This window comes from Psittacula echo, assembly GCF_963264785.1.
Source record: "Psittacula echo genome assembly, chromosome: 3".
Lineage (NCBI taxonomy): Eukaryota > Metazoa > Chordata > Aves > Psittaciformes > Psittacidae > Psittacula > Psittacula echo.
This window is the reverse complement of record NC_137736.1, coordinates 45,201,280-45,217,949: the sequence shown is the minus strand read 5'-3', so window position 1 is coordinate 45,217,949 and position 16,670 is coordinate 45,201,280. Positions and strand designations below refer to the sequence as shown.

Here is a 16,670-nt window from a genome sequence, read left to right as displayed (position 1 = left end):
AAGATGATATATATATGCATAAAGATCAGTAGGCTTGAATATGGGTAATCTAAGAACCCTTAGCCTTAGAAATGGAAATGTTTATGAGTGGCTGCAGAACAATTAAACAGTGTAGTTCAATGTAGTCCATAAAACTGGAGTTAAGATGCTACACATGCTCCCCTTTTCTGGAAACACACCAAGGTTCATGCTGACCCAGCTGCTTGCTGAGTCTTACGTCTTCTTGTCTGGGTGTAATAGAATGGAGGTGAGTATTACAGTTAGCAAGCTTTTACCAATAATAGAAATATTCTACCTTTGCCTTACTGTCACATGCACATGCACGTACAGAAATCCACTCAACTTTTCTGGCTAACAGGTAAGTAGGAGAGAGAGGCCAGATTTCCAATTATATTCTAGACATTTACTTACTCCAGCGAGGGAGTGTTTTGGAAAATATTTCTAATCATTATTTCATACTTAGGTCATAGGTCTAGAATACCTTCTTACTTCAGGCGTGGTGTCAGAGCTATAACCTTCCTCCAAAACCACACAAAACAAGGGAGGAAGATGAGCAACGTTAAGTGTGGCTTTGCTGTCTCCTGCTTTCATCTGAGTCGTAAAGACTGCAAGGTGTTTTAAGTATCCAGACCTAGTGCTTAGAAAGAAATGAATCTATAAAGGCAATTCTCTGAGCTGGGTGTATTATGGGGTAAAACTCATAATTTCTGTGAAACAAAATGGCAGCTAAGAAATATAACTCTGAGATGTTTCTGCATATTAGAAATATAAAATATGGGGGGTTGTTGGTGGGATTTTTTTTTTTTTTTACGTTTTAATGAAAATTATTTGTGAACCTTAACTAATATCAAACAGGTGCCTCATTTCATTGTCTGGAGCACTGGCAGTTATCAACGCTGTACCCTGCTTTGCTTTGGATGGTCAGTGGATATTAAATTCATTCCTGGAAGCCACTCTGAGCTCCCTGATTGTAGAGAAACAAAACAGAGAGCTTGTTGGCTTTTTAATTTTGCTTGCTGGTAGTGCACTTTTGGCTGCCAATGTTGCACTGGGACTTTGGATGGTGACAGCGCGATAGAACTTTGGATACATTTCCATCAGTTCTCAAAGTACACAGAAATAATGAATCCATTGCCTTTTAAAACTTGTTCAGTGCTGAGATTGAAATAATTCCCTTAAAATGACACTGAAAGAACATTGAGTGGTGGCTGCTGTTTTAATTTAAAATTATATAATCTTGTGTCTGTGGTCATGGGAAATCTAATAGAAAGAAGTATGAACCTTTTTTATATACCTTTTTAAGCACTGTGCTAATTTGTCCTGGGTTCAGCAGCAGCAATCAGTTTTTCTCCTTCTTAGTAGCTGGTGCAGCACTGTGGTTTTGACTTTCGGCCTGGGAATAATACTGATAAATCTCTTTAGAGAGATTGCATTGTAAAGATTCACAGGAAAACGCCCAAGAATTAATTCAGATCTCAAAGTGAGGGAATTATTTGGCCTCAAACATTTGTAAAGTGGGATTAAAAACCACTTAGGTTTTACTTTACAAGTTGAATAATTGTCAGAAAATCAGTGTGAGCTCTGATTACTTCTCAGTCAGCATAGTCTTGAGTGTCTTGTTTTGGTTTTTTTCTATCTGGTATTTTACCAAACTGGACTCTGAGAAGACCTAAAGTCTGATCTCAAAATGGTGAAAAGCTCAGGAGTTGCTTACCATGTGGTAATGAGGAGAGAAAGGCTATATGGGTTAGTGTCTTTCCTTTTCAGCTGGCCAAAATGACTGGAAGCATGTTGTCCTCAGGATATAGATGAGAAGTGTCAGTGTCTGTTAAGAATGAAGCATGGGGGAGGATAACAAAGCCCACGTGACTGTTTCTTACAAATTCAGTTATATAATATCATATGGAGCTGAAGACTTTTTAAAGGCAATATTTGTCAGCAATAGCTACAAAATAACCAGAATTTAGTTTCTGAGTGCTGAAGTATTCTGTGCAAAGTTATTCCTAAGTGATAAATAATGTTTGTGTTGTTTACTCAGAAAAACAATATTGTTATTATTAAACTATACCTGTTTACGGTTAAAAGTGGAACCTGTTGTTTTTATGGTGTCTGTCTCCTGATGCTATGCATGTAATATGTACAGTAACTCACTGATGGTTTTCTGTCCTTCAAAGGGTTGTTTTACTTTGTTAGGATTCATTCTGTTCAAAGATAGCTAACAAAGATGTCTAGGTGAAGCTGGTCTTGGACCACAGTTTTTTAGAGGAAGAATGTGATTGTGAATTGAACTATTTAAACGTTTGGCTCTGTTTTTGAAATGAATACAGACCACATCCTTCTTCTTAAATGAACAGTGGTAGAATAGTCAGTATTTTGCTGACTGAAGTGTCTGGCATACTTTGAAGCTCTAAAGTCTGAAATATTTTATACCCAATAGAATTATATATTGACTGTTGTGTCCTCCTGTGATATATTGTCTTGTTTATATAAATCAGGTGCAATCAGAGCTTGCCTCAATATACTCAGATATTAAAAAAAAAAAAAGGGCAAAAAAACCTTAGTGTGGGAGCCTAAATATTTGAAATAGGAAAATTTTGAAAAATACCTTGCAACTTCTGCCTTGTACTGTGCTCCTTATAGAAGCCACTGCAGCTCAGAGTTCTTTACAGAAATGGCCTTTCCATCAGGAACTGAAGTGGAAACTAAGCTCATGAATACTGGCCTGCAGGGAGTACTGAAGCATTCATGACCAGCTTATATAGATGCTCTTGCCACCAGAGATAAAAGCTTGGATAATTTTAAAAGTGGGGCTGAGCCCAGTTACTGGTGCTACAGCATGGATTCGTAACTATGATGTTTGCATTTGCCTGCTGATGTGCTATTGTATTTTTGCACAGTAGCCTTCACACTGAAGATGTATTCTTTTTTCAAGATGATGCAAGCAGTAGTGAGAGAGCAAGTTTGTTTGTTGTGTTACTTTACTTACGTGTCCAGTGCTGTCACAGGCTGAGTGGTCCTCTTGAAGTTCACCGTTCACCTCTGTGAGGTGGCAGGCCCATGCCTCTCATTTTTCAGTCATTTCAACCCAGGCATGTTGGCACTAATCCCGGTTAGAGTAAATTCTCCAGCCAATCCAGCATGAGTTGGTCCCTTTGGGGACTGTTAGAAGTCACACAAAATGCAAGAAAGGAAACACAAACTATCAGAAACTGCCAGCGGGCTTCTCTTTCTTTCAGAGACACCCTGAAAGTTTAGCTCATCATCACTCCTAGAAACATATAGGGGTTTCAGGATAGCAGTTCTGATGGGCCACTCTTCCATCTCTCTATGGACAGGAGGAATAGGAGCACCTGGCTCTGAGGCTATGTTCCAGAAGCCTGCTCGCTCACCTAAGTGGCTGTTTACTAACCTGAGCTCTTTTTTTATCGTGGCTCTGTGCCACTTTTCTCTATCTCAGTGTCTTGTCCAGTCTACAGTGCACAAAATTAATTTGCACTTAGGAGTTTTAATGCAATTTAGTAAGACAGGGTATTTACTTTTCAAAACGGCTACTATTTATGTATCAGTGTTTTCTTATTATCTAAAACAACGACAAATGCATCTATGGTGATTTTGAAAATATTCTGTGGAAAACATTTCAAATTTGATACTTTATCTCTTTATTCATGATGACTACAACTGCTTAGGAGAATTCTTTGGCATAGAACCCCACCTGGAGATGCAGGCAAGGGATTTAAAAAACAAAGTTTCTGAATTAACGCATAGAAGTTACATCTGCTACAATGAGGCTGGCAGGTTGTTCCTGGTTATTTAATGTACTACGAAAACATGATGTTTTATCAAAGGGAACTAAATCCAGTCCATTTTAATTTACACAATCACTGAAAGCCACAGTTCTACTAAGTAGAACTTCAGTCTGTTTTTTCACTGCGTCATCAAACAGGGTAGAGAAGACATCGGTCATGGTTTTAGCAAAACACACTAATACACTGTAATGACCCTGGTTATCTTATGTGTGAGAGAGAGTACTAGAAGTGTTTAAAAATAATTCCTGAGTCCATTTCTCCGTGTGCTGGAGTTCTACTAAATAAGGGTTGATTTACATACGTACAGGTGCTTTGAATCAAGACTTTAAACAAACTGGGTGTGAATGGTGACCCAGCACACTTTAGGTTACCTCTGGGCAAAGGTAATAGTAAAGTTGGACCACTCTGAAGAAACAGTTGTTCAGTGGATGCATTTCATTCTCCTATAAGCCTAACATATGAATTACAGTCTGATAAGCACATACCATACATACAGCTACTGGGAGAAGTTTTGCTGGGTTCCTGTTTGTTTAGCAAGAGAGAACACAGGAGGACACAATGGTTTTTTTGTGTTGGATTTTTACTTTGCAGTATTTGCAATGTTTCTTCTATTTATGTTTTTGTAAAAAATGAAAGGAAGCCTTTCATTAAAATGAAATCTTTCCACATCTCATTCTAATTAGCCCTTCAGAAAGATTCTGTATTCTTTAATACAAAATCCATCAATATAATTATAGGGCATATTGACTGAGTATAAAACAGAACATTCTTAAAGATTGGATGGATACTACTATTTATGTATATACTATGCATTTTAAATCTGTATCAGATGGAAAAAATAATGTCTAACATTGGGAACTGTTATATGTAGCTTTTACTTGAAAATTGCCAGAAGAATTTCATGATTATAAGCAGTCATTGTTCTGACTTGGGTTTTTATGATTTTTTTTATATCAGCAAGGACTTCTGCAGCATGTTTTGATAATGCATGATATGAGATGAAAATGGCAAAATTCTTAGCATGCGGGATGTTGCACACTCTTTGATAACTTAGGAAATAAAAACCATCTCGCTTCTGTACAAGTGAAATGAAGAGACTTTGCTAGAAAAGGTACAGATGAACTTGCAGATTCATCAGCCCAAATTTATGAGCCATGGTGGAAAATCTGTTAATTTATTATCCTTTTTATCTCGAATGAAACAGAAAACTGTTGAGTCATTTTTTCAGCAATGATGATTCTGTGTTTGTGTATATGTGTGTACACATGCACACATGCATATAATAGATATGTACACAACCACAGTCTGTATTGCTGCTTTTTTCAGGCATAACTTAACAGCAGTCCTCTATAACGTGCAGTGTAGGGTTTTGTTTTTCTTTTCCTTCTCTCTATAAATTCCATGGCTTTCTTTGGATTTTAAAATGGCATCTATGTTTTTCTCCCATAACTGCTCTAACTTATTTATTAAGTGATGGACATAATGTAACCACAGCTGCATGAGTTTTGTTCAGCTGGTGTTTAAAATATGTTTCTTGCTTTCTGTGAGGCCTCAGCTACAAGTATAATAAACAGATTTTCCAGGGCAACTGAAAGAGGTCAACCTTAGAATCCATCACTCTCTAAATGCTGCTGCCTGTGCTGTTCTGAATGATAGCTGGGATGAGTGAGACTAGTTACAAGTGTACTGAAAAGTAATGTTTTCAGGACAGATGTCCCCATGGAAATCAGGGTGTTTCAGCTTTCTTAAAATAAGGGTATATTTTTGTTCAGTTTAGAATATCAACAATTCAAGTTCTCCCAATAGTTTCGTATAAATTTACACAACAGCGAAGGATAACCTGTAGCAAATATTTTTCTAAATAAATTCTGTGTCTTCTCTCTGTAAGATCTTAATTTGTATCTGGATATCATTTATGGCAGATGAAGAAGGGTTATAAAGGTTTTTGTAGCATCATCTGTATTCAGTTGCTTTAAAAAGATGTAAATTAAACTCTAGAAATAGTTATTTATATATTCTGTACACCTGCATTCAGACCAGTTTCTACAACCAGTCTTGCCTCAGCTTTGTTCTTGTAACCTTGTGAGTAAGGAAGCTGAATCTAACTCGGATAAGATCCAGCATTAGCAATTATTTTATACTCTCTTGATTCTGAACAGTACCTATAGATTAGTTATTTAATGTGGCAGAGTTATCTGCAATACATATCTTGTACTAATGCAGCATATGGAAGCATTGTACTAGGGATTGCCAGAAAACAGCAGCTCTGTGACTCTTGTTCCTTGGACTCATCCACTACGATCATGAGAAGAGCAGATGGCAGTGACTAAGGGCAGCGAAGAACCTGTTTATGGCAGCTTTATGAAGCCTTCACATTGCTGACCTAGCGTGAAAGGACAGGAACAAAGAGCAGGATATGACACTGCAGTTCCATTCATTCCATCTACATTGGCATGAAATGTGAAAAGAACTTGTAATTAACATTTCAGAGCGTGCAGATATGTTTTCCAGCCCTTCACTGAATCATTCAGTGACTGGTGGTCAAACTTTTGTTTTTTTTAACACTTTGTCATTCCACTCATAAATACATGCTGAATAAGTGGTATGGGTACTTGTAGCTTATTTAGCAAAATGGACTTTGGTATTTCCCACCTCTACATGTTCATGTTGTTTCTTACAGCACCATAGTGTAATTGACCTTCATTTGATATTAGTTTGAAAGTTTGGATGCTATTTCTAAGCCATCACTAGAAAAATAATCTAGTTTCTTCCTTCCCAAGTTGTTTGTTAATATTTTAAATTCCTCTTTTCCCTACATAACTTTGCTTTTATATTTCATATGGTCAGATGATCTTATCTGAAGCCTGTCAGTGGAATACGTATTGTTTTGAAATTCACTGTGGGGTTTTTTTCCTCTATTTTTCTCACTGACTCACAGCTGTGGAATGTTAGATTTCTAGACCCTTTGTTCCCACTATGCATTGTTCATGATTGTGGGGTTTTGGGGTTTTTTTAAAGAAAAAAAAAAAGACAAAAAATAGAAAGCTTCATTTTGAAAATGTCAGCTAACGAATATATGGAACACTTTGAATAATGTATTGTGGTTTTGTTTTGGTTTTTTTTCTCTATTTAATCAACCAAACAATAAGTATTGTTTTCTATGTGTGATAAATGTGTTCTGCAAATAAATTCATTGTTTGATTGTTAATGTTCTTGAATCTGTTTTTAAAAATAAGGTAAGGGTGACATAATTTCTTATTTGTGGCAATTACTATATTCTCTCAAATATTCTTATACTCTTCATATGTAATTCATTTTCTGTCTGGGTACTGACAAGATACCCCAAGGTACCATTATCCTTTTCAGTATCTGACTACCCCCTCAAATTAGTAATAACTATCACTTTACTTTCCCTTATTTACCAGTTTATCACAGTAATAGTTTGAGTTACAATAGAAGTACATCCAGACAGACACCTATGCACTATTCTGGAGTAAGTTTGTTTAAGGGCTGTTTGTTTAAATGTGACTGAGGTACACAATGCCTTTTTTAGAGGAGCAAATGCCTTTCTCTGGTCTTAGTTCCTATGTAATTCTTCTCTTACAGAGCTATGGACTTAAGTTAGCTTGGTTTGTAGTGGAATATTTGACATGGGATACCATAGTCAAGATAAGTGGAACCACCTCTCTGGGTGTTAAGGCCAGCCCTGTGTGAAGAACTTAGGCAGATCTTGGAATGACATTAAGGTGATGTTATGTATAACAACCTTTGATTTGTATACGCAGGCCAGCCCAGAGCTAGGCACATATTGTAACTATATACACATATTCTGTATGAGTTTACTTTGGTATCCAGATGCTACCTGTGAGAGTGTTAGCATGGTGTAACCAGGTTGCTTAGCTTCATTTGAGAATAAAGCTTTATTGCTCTGTTCCTTGAGGAGGCTCATCTAGAGTCAGCCAGGTTATTTGTGCTGAGAACTAAATTGTCCTTTGTGGCTTATTGAACAAGCTGTTATTTTATACAAGCAGAGCTGTTTCAGCAAGCATGGCTTTGTTCCCAGATAAAAGATTACCATGAGAAAAAGGCACAACGGACAGATCGGACACATTGGTAGCATTTCCCAGAGATGCAATTTTCTGAATACTTGCGTGAGATGGCACTTTTTTTTTCCTTTTTTCCCTTCTTACTTATGTTAAAGGCAGAGACAACAGTTTGGGGTTTGGTTTTGGTTCTTGTTTTTAATGAAGCATTACAGCTTCTAGGAGGGTCCTGAGGCTTTTCAGTTAATTTTGAAAATGTTATCCCTTATTCCAATTAAGTATGTTCCGTAGTCTAGACTAAAATCAGGGATGTCTTAATGGCATTTTGAGGGATGTTGCCTTAATCACTAATTTCAGGGTAAGATCTGAAGAGAAATACTATATCTATGAATCTTACTGCTGGTAACTTTATAAAGAAGGCTTAATATAATTCTTCCTCTGATCATACCAGTTTGAATCGGGAAGCTGAAAAGAAAGAAAAAAGCTCAACATCTTTAGTAGATGCATTAAACTCACTTAAATATTTCAGATTTTTATGAGCTTTTGATGTGAACTACCCAACGAAACACAATTTAAGGTTTGATTTTAAGGTAAGCTGGGAGAATCCACAACATTCATGAGGTCTAAGCAGCAGTCACTCAGACAGATGTGGGTCTGGGGTTTACTTTGATGTTTAAGGCTCCAGTGTTGTTGAAATAGAACTGGATGTTTTAACCAATTGTGTATCTTATTCTCTACATTCCTGATTAAAGCTACCTCTTTTTAGTTCTTTGCAGATACAGTAGTGGCTGAATACTATGTTACTGCCACTTCTAACAGTCCTGAAAACACATGGTAGTACATCCTTTTTCTTTTCCCTTGAAAGGAATATTTCAACCAAAAAAGAAATACCTTTTTTTTTTCCTTTTTTGTTAAATGTCTTCCTTTCTACTTGCTATTGTATTACAAAAGTCTCTGTATCTTTTTCTCTTTCACAGCTCAGTGAGGATCTCTATTAACATATTACCAGATATCTTTTTTAAAGTGTAAATTCCTCTAAGCCTACTGAAATTGATTCAGTTACCCAGATAAGCATCTGGTGTGGTCTGAGATATCCTAAGGTGTTCTTCAGTTAATAAACAGACTTGGAACAACATTTTGAAACTCATCTCATGTTGGTTTAGGTCTTAGGGTTTCTAAGACCTGCACATGGGGCTGGCAGATGTGGGTAAGCCCCTATAGGAGATCAAAGACATTCTGGACCAGCAGCTGGATACTAGGCAAGGTACCTGAGGGCATTTTCTATCATGCCAGATGCTTATATATAACAAATCAAGCCAGACTGACTCCTTTCCTTGCATTTATTTTCTTTTTGACTTAAAGTGGAGTATGAGGCTTTTTCAAGTGAATTTTATTTGACATAAAAGTACATCTAAGCTTGTCTGACCATAATAGTGCTATACAGGCTGTTTTATAAAAGGCTAGCAGAATACATGTAATCTCCTCCTGCACTGGGCCTTAGGTCTGGAAGCAGCAGAAATAAGCATTGCTGCCTTACCTATAGCAAGAAGAAGAAGGACTTATTTTACAAGGAAAATGCTGTCTGTGTCTAGATGTGGAGTGGTGATAGCAGCAGTGTGCAGATGTTCAGGAAGCGATGAAGAGGCGCCAGGTGAGGGGACTGTAATTATCTTGGCCAACTGCCACAGCTGTGTACAATTGTTCTCTTTTTCTCCTTGCAAAGAAATGGCGAGACAGTTAGAAAGGGGACAAAATCAGGGAAGGAGCATGATGGAGAGAGGTGGTTTATTCATTTACAAAATCTGTTTTTTATCTTGACACATTTATAGAGCTGACCTGCAAATAAAACTAACAATGTTCCATCATGGGTAGAAGCATCCAATGTAGTAAGATCAGAGAGGCAATAAGAGCTTGTACTTCTAGACGGCAATTCAGGGCATTCAGGCCTTGGATTCATGTCCCTCTCCCTGTTTAAGGATCAGGCCTGATCTTACTTTCAGTTAGCCTGGATGTGAGGTCAGAACTTCCCCCATTTCCACATTCCCCCTTCAGCACAAGTTGATTCCACAGATGCAATTACTAAGAAAAATTAATCAATCCATTTTTACAGTGTTTTGCCCATTGGCTTTGTTTTCATTCCTGCAGCTATTTGAATAGCTAGCAGAAACTAGGCCAAACCACCTGTGTCTCTATCATTGCTGCAAAATCAACAAAGCCAGATTATGTGCGTGCATTCTAAACCACAAATTCCTGGGTACTTACCACTGGTTATACCAACAAACTCCTGTTTTTTTCCCTCCACTGTGGCTGTTTATTACTCTTTCTTAGATGATAGAAGTAATTCCTGGAAGTGCTCTGTGAGGTGCTTGCACAGCTCAACATGCTGCAGCACTGAAAGGAAAAATGGGGAAAATGCAGCTTGTAGAGAATGCTTTTCACAACTAGACAAAATTCACTGTTTCATTTACAGGACCAGCGCAGATAAGTTATTATTTTGTCATGTATGAAGGCTCTGGTTATTTTTCCATAGTTTATCTTCAAACCATGGAAAGTCACTCCTAAGTAAAGCACTTCAGTAGTTAACCTAACTGGCCTCTGCATACTGCTTTAACTGCAACTAAATGTAGCTGAACCAGAAGTTAAAATACTGCTGTAATAGCTGTGAAAACTTTAGTGTATTACCAAGCAGTATATTTTCATAAATGTGCAGAAACCTATTGTTCACTCATGACTTTACCTAACTGGAAACTGCACTATATTTTTACCCTTTATTTTTTATCTTGACATGAAAATGCCAAAAGCAATTGTGAAAGAAAATATCACAGCTTTCACTTACAGAGTTCCTTAGAGTGGCTCACTTCTAGCATATGTGAATGATTGTGTAAAAATTAAGCCGCATCATTTAACAAAGTGATATTAAATGTGATACCGAATGTGATAAATCACTCTGTTCCCATATATGCGATTCTTCAGTTCATTTCTCACGCTCAATACTAAGTCAAATGCAAGTGCAAAGCAGATTATTTGCATGAGCTTTTATAGCTGTGCAGTGCACCTGAAGATGGTAAGGTTGCAGCCAAACCAGGAGTCCAGGTGGTGAGCTTAGTTTATCACAATAACAAGGAAAAAAAATCTAGGTAGTGAATGTAGCTGATTAAGGAGTCATGAACCCAAACTTATCATACTCTCATGTAAAATAGCATAAAGAATAAAAAAATGAATGTTCATGAGGGTTTAAAAAATACATTTATTATTAATTATAAATAAGTAAATAACTTGAAAAAATGCCCCTTAATTGAAGGCACTCATCTAGATCAAAAGGGTGCTTTGAAATGCAAAATGAACCTCTTTTCTTCTGCCATGGGTTTCTGTAGACACGCTGATTTGATAAGTATTTGGTTAACTTCCGCTGACCTGAACTATCATCGGTTTAGATAAAAATAATGATTCTTAGCAGCTGTAGAAAGCTGTGAAATATATAGGCTGTGGCTGCAGCAAAGGAAACTTAAATGGCATTGTCAGATGCATAAATCAGAGCTTGCAGTGAAAAAAAGTGGCTTGGCAGTTCCATATGGGCCTAGGATGTGAGACCACGGGGATGGATAGCCAGCTGTGCTGCACCTTCCCTGTGTGACCTTACAGCTGGTCTCAGAAAGGGACCTACAGCCGTAAGGAGATGCTTATGCCAGTGGAACTCAGTAAGCTAAGCTTACAATTAGGACTTTACTTACCGTGGGGTAAAGCAGCATCCAGAACTAGCTCAGATTTTTACTCAAAACATCCTTGGAGTCTTCCTCTGCACGTGCCCAGCCCTGCCACAGCAGAAGGGCTCACACACGATGTCCAGGCTGGCATCTGGCAATAACACATGCTGTTGCTCTCACCTGAGAGGCTCAGTAAAACAGTTGAGCCCAGTGTGGAAGTTTTAAATCAGGCATCCCAGAAAACACAGCAGGGGTTAGTTCTGTCTTTGAAAATGCTGTGTGCATGACTGGGAGCAGGAAACAGCAGATGGGAAACGGCCTGGATACAATCCAATGTCTGTTTAGCGAACCACTGACCGGAGTGTTTATATAGCACTATAGGTTGAATACCAAGTCTTGACCAGGACCTACTTACAATCTCCAGGACAGATCCACGATGTTTCCAGGAATGTTCTAAATTGTGTCTTTTGGTTGTTGGGGTTTTTATAATCTTTGCTGTATTTGTTCTGCAGCATAAGGAGTTTGGTTTCCAGGGCCATTAATATGCAGCAGACGGTGTGGGGATGCTTCTTCTACAGCTGCATACTAGCCGTGTAAGGAGGTGTTTTATTGTTGGAGAGGAATGTTAAAGAGACTGTCAGTGTTAAGCTGGGGGGGGGATAAATACTATTTTAAAGAATAAAAGTGCTTTATTATTTGAATGGCTGTTCTGCTTTTCTACAGCATTTGCTGAAATACCTCTTCGTGTTTTAAACTCCATAAATCTAACTTTCTTTGCAGCCTAGGAAGCTTACAGCTTTGGCCATGGGTGCTTATGAACAAAGGAGCTTTGAAATGGGCTGTCTCCTCTTCATCTGCTCCAAATGTTTGACCTTGATGTATCATTGACAAGAAACTGTGGCAAGCTTATTGCTGATAAAAGCTTGCTGTTCTCCAGCCATAAGGAAAGTCATCTGTCTTAGGAACAGCTTACAACAGATGTCAGTTGGGCATCTGAAATTAAAAATTTCTGCTGATGCATCCCAGGCTTTGGAATGCCGTCCTATGAAATCTAATACTGCAGTGAGACAGACCCAATACCAGAAAATTGTAGGTCCAAATGAAATGCAGTCCATACAGTAAGCCCTGAATATGATATTCACATGGAAACAGAGCCAAATTATGCATGAGTAATAAGGCTGTTATCAGTATGAAAATATAAAGGACTCCTTTCTTCCATCCTCATTCATCACAGACACGACCTGGCTACACTGATGTCAGTGGGAAACATCCTGCCCCTATATGGCATGGCATATCAAGTGTTAAAGTAATAGCAGAATAAGGTGACATAGCCTAAAGAACAGTGACAGAACTGACCTGCCAAGGTAGGAAAGCAGTTTCTTTGCCCCAGTTTCTTATTCGTAGAAGGAAGCAAGAGGTTTCCCTTGTTAAGGCATTTTGCAATTTTTCCATACTTGCATGGTGTAAGACATAGTGCATCTTTTAAAAGTTATTTTGTCTTGAAGCATCAGGATGTAGTAATCAAATGGAACTTGGAAGTTTTCTCTGATTTGGACTGTAACAAGCTTTCAGGGCTGCTCATCCATTGACCTAGGTGCTGCTATGAGAGGAGGAATTCAGGAATTCAACCCCACCTAGCTTAAGTCACTTGCTTTAGGCATTTGGATAGTCATCTCTTCCTCTCTCCACAGTCCATAAAGAAAAAGATACCACCACAGACAGATAGCCACCTGAGGAGCAATCACACTGTGGGACTGCGTCTTGCCTAACATAACCCAACATACTATATATGCAGCATAGGTATGCAGCCTAGGTACAGCCTGCTTGCTCCACAGCCTTGTTGAAGAAGGAATGTATTAATAAATAGGATTGTTCAGAGCACCTGGACAGGCAGTGTATAAAGTGTAACAGGATAAAATAGATACCACAAAAACTATATAAGTAACTTGAAACCTATGAGTATTATGCTGCCTTATTTCTTCTCTCTTTCTTTGGTCCATAGCATGTTAATGAATAAAAGGCTTTGAATGAATAACACTGCTTTGTGGCTGATGATTAACTTACTAGAAAGGTCTTCATTCATGCACACCCCATTCTTCTAAAAAATGTTTTAGAACAGGTTCTAAAAATTGTAAGTATTGGTCTGAATCATTCCAGATTTTAAAATATTTTATTCTAGTAACAGAATAGCACTTCTTACATACGCATGTGTCACTAAGATCACTGAAATGTGATAATGTATCTAGGTATCGCATTATCAATCTCTTCTTATTTTTTAAGTAAAAATTACAATAAAAGGAGTCAGAAAAGTAGAAAATAATGCTTAAAAATATTAACAGTGAGAATAGTAGTTTAGAAATTAACCTTGCTAGGATAGACTTAGAAATAAGCCAAACGTATGCTTAAAGACAGGGATTCTCAATTAAAAGCGTGGCCTCAAATGGCCTCTTTCCACCTTCCACACTGCACATCTCTGCTCAGGTTGTAAATAGTTATGGTTTTGCCTACAGGATTGTTCACTAGCCTTTTCTCTGTCTGTCTGCCAAGATCAAGACTGAAGCTTGGAAATCCAGTTAGAAATACATCTTCCCTGTCACAGCTGATTACCACATTCATTACCAGTTTGACACTGAATTCACAACCTGTATTTCTTTTACCTCCTGCCTTTCCCAGCACCTCTCCCACCTCCTCATCTTGACTTCACCCTCACTAACAAATGCAGAACCACTTTGCAGAGTTATTAGTATCTGCCTGCCTTTGTTTTGTCAGTAAAACCATGTTATATAAGTGAAAAATATGACAATTTCTTAGCAAGCCATTCCTATGCAGTCAGGAGAAAGGAAAGGAAGAAGAAGAAGGCATCTGTGTTTTAATTTTTATTTAGATGAGGACTTAATTAGCAAATAAATTTGTTAACCTTTCTGTTCGTTACATCTCATGAACAGAAATGACTGTGGTGATATGACTGAGAAAGACCGTTTATGGAATTATGACTCCCTACTTAATTATGTTCAGTTTGCCAGCTGTGGTATCTATTTGAAAGCTGGGGATTATTAGCAGCTTATAAATACCAGGTTATATACTTTCATACAATCCATTGCTTAATGCATTATCTCCCTTGAGGGCATTAAAGATTTTAGTGTAAAACCTGGATTCATGCTGAAGGGTAATCTGTTTTAAGAAAAAATAGGTTTTTACAGTGAATAAGCATTACATGCATCATATAAAGATGTGGCCAAGATTCTAGAAAGTGACTACTAAGTCTGGGTACATTTTTAAGATTTCTATTCTCAAGGATTTACTTCTCCAATGCAACAGAACAGAAAATCAAGTCTTTTAAAATGAGCCAACTTGCATACCAGAAGCACTGCTTACCACACATTAGCATTTGTGTTCATATCTCTGCGTGTTTGTGATGTACTTCTCACTGAAAGAAAAAAATGGAAAAAAGCTGGGAAAACTGAAGACAGTTGCCACTAAGGGCACTGACCATATTGTTACGTACAATCACACTGGTTTCCTGGACAGCTGAAATAATAGCAGCCTGGTTTAGTGCCCTTGAACCAGTTTCTACTGATTGATTGCACTTCACAGTAAAGTCTGCAATACAACTGCCATCAGAATTGGTAGCACCTTAATTGTGGCACCCGGTAACTAGGGCAGGAGCAGAGGAAATATCCACATCAGCCCAGGCTTGGTTTGGCTTCTAGGAGGACCAGGGTGATGACAGTCCAAATCACAGTATTTCCATGATTAATAAATTGGAGTAGGTTTTACAAGTTCTGAATTAAACTCTCAGCTCAGCCACTGTAAAGCAGGAGCAACACTGTTGGTGTTTAGCTGCTCCCTTTTATTTTCAGTGTTTGAATCAAATTCTGTGGGTAGAAACGCCCTTTTCTGAGTGCAGTGATGTGAGGCTGTAACTCACTTTGGAAAGGTGGGCCCCTAGGTATTGATACAAAGACGGTTTGAAAGTAGCATGCACTAGAAAGACTGGTTCCTAAAAGAGAGATACTAGCTCTTAAACATGATCTCTGTCGCACAGTTCAAACCCAAAGAGCAGTCTGTATTTTGAAAACAAATTCAGTCAAGAAGTCAGCAACAGTGTAAGCAGAGCAAGAAAAAGAGTTTGTAGAACAGCAGAGAAATCAGAAATTGATAGAACGAACATCATACAAAGGACTCACAGCAGGAAAGGATGGAAATTACTAGTAACAAACAGTATGGCTTAAAAAAGAAGAGGAAAGGAAAAAGATCTGAGAACAAACAGTGCTTCACTCAGAACAGGTTGGGCAATTGACTGTGCAGCTTGAATGGAAAGAGAGAAAGCTGCACTGATTTCTAAATAATGATAATGAATGAAAGATCATAAGGTGAATCAATGTGCTACAGACAGAATCAGGGCTGGAGTAACATGTGGCAAATGGAAAATCAAGCTGTCAGAGGGGAGATAGTTGGGAGACACTAAAGAAGGAGGCCTCCAGTCAGTGAAGATGTTAAATGATGATTACACAGGAGAAAGAGAATGGAACTGAGACAATGGGATGTTCAGAGGGGGAATGTGAGAGATGACTGGGACTTGAAGCTGCAGAAGGGATGTAAAGATTAAGGAAAGGCCATATAGATAGCCGTTGCTTCTCTTTCATTCAGAGGTACCTCATCATTTTTGTCTTTTTATCTCCTTGTCTTGTTAGACAGCACTTTTGTATTTACTCCACAGTTGCATTATTTGCTTTTAACATTTCTTATTTCAAGCAGCTTTCAAGCTGCTTCAAGCAATATGACCTTAGGGGTGGTCTAAGGTTTTATAGCAACCTTTTACCTACCCACCACCTTTTCTCAAGCAACTTCCAGTTCATTCCTGCCATGACTGAAATGCTGTATGATAGCATCTTTGCAAAGCCTACAGAAGCAGCATAGGGCCCAAAACATCTCATTGCTTCTCAGTTTGCATTTTCTTAAAGCCAATTTAATCCCACATATTTAGTGCTGTGAGCAAGCAATTTCAGAAAATTAAATAGGAATTTCCCTATGTGTTTATGACATAGCAGCGATGATAGATTTTTGTTTGTAGTTAAATATTTTCTCTCTGTGTTTACTGATTAAACATTCAAGGC

At 38.0% G+C, this 16,670-nt stretch overlaps 1 protein-coding gene across 1 annotated transcript in view; it reads left to right on the top strand.

Annotated features, from left to right (window-relative positions):
• MBTPS2 (membrane bound transcription factor peptidase, site 2) overlaps positions 1–6,983 on the top strand; it is a 41,370-nt gene extending 34,387 nt beyond the window's left edge. Inside the window, exon 11 of the mRNA XM_080614469.1 lies at positions 856–6,983. Coding sequence (XP_080470595.1) covers positions 856–1,078 — 223 coding nt within the window. The 3' untranslated portion in view covers positions 1,079–6,983. The remainder of the gene's footprint in view (positions 1–855) is intronic.
• Positions 6,984–16,670: the final 9,687 nt, after the last annotated feature.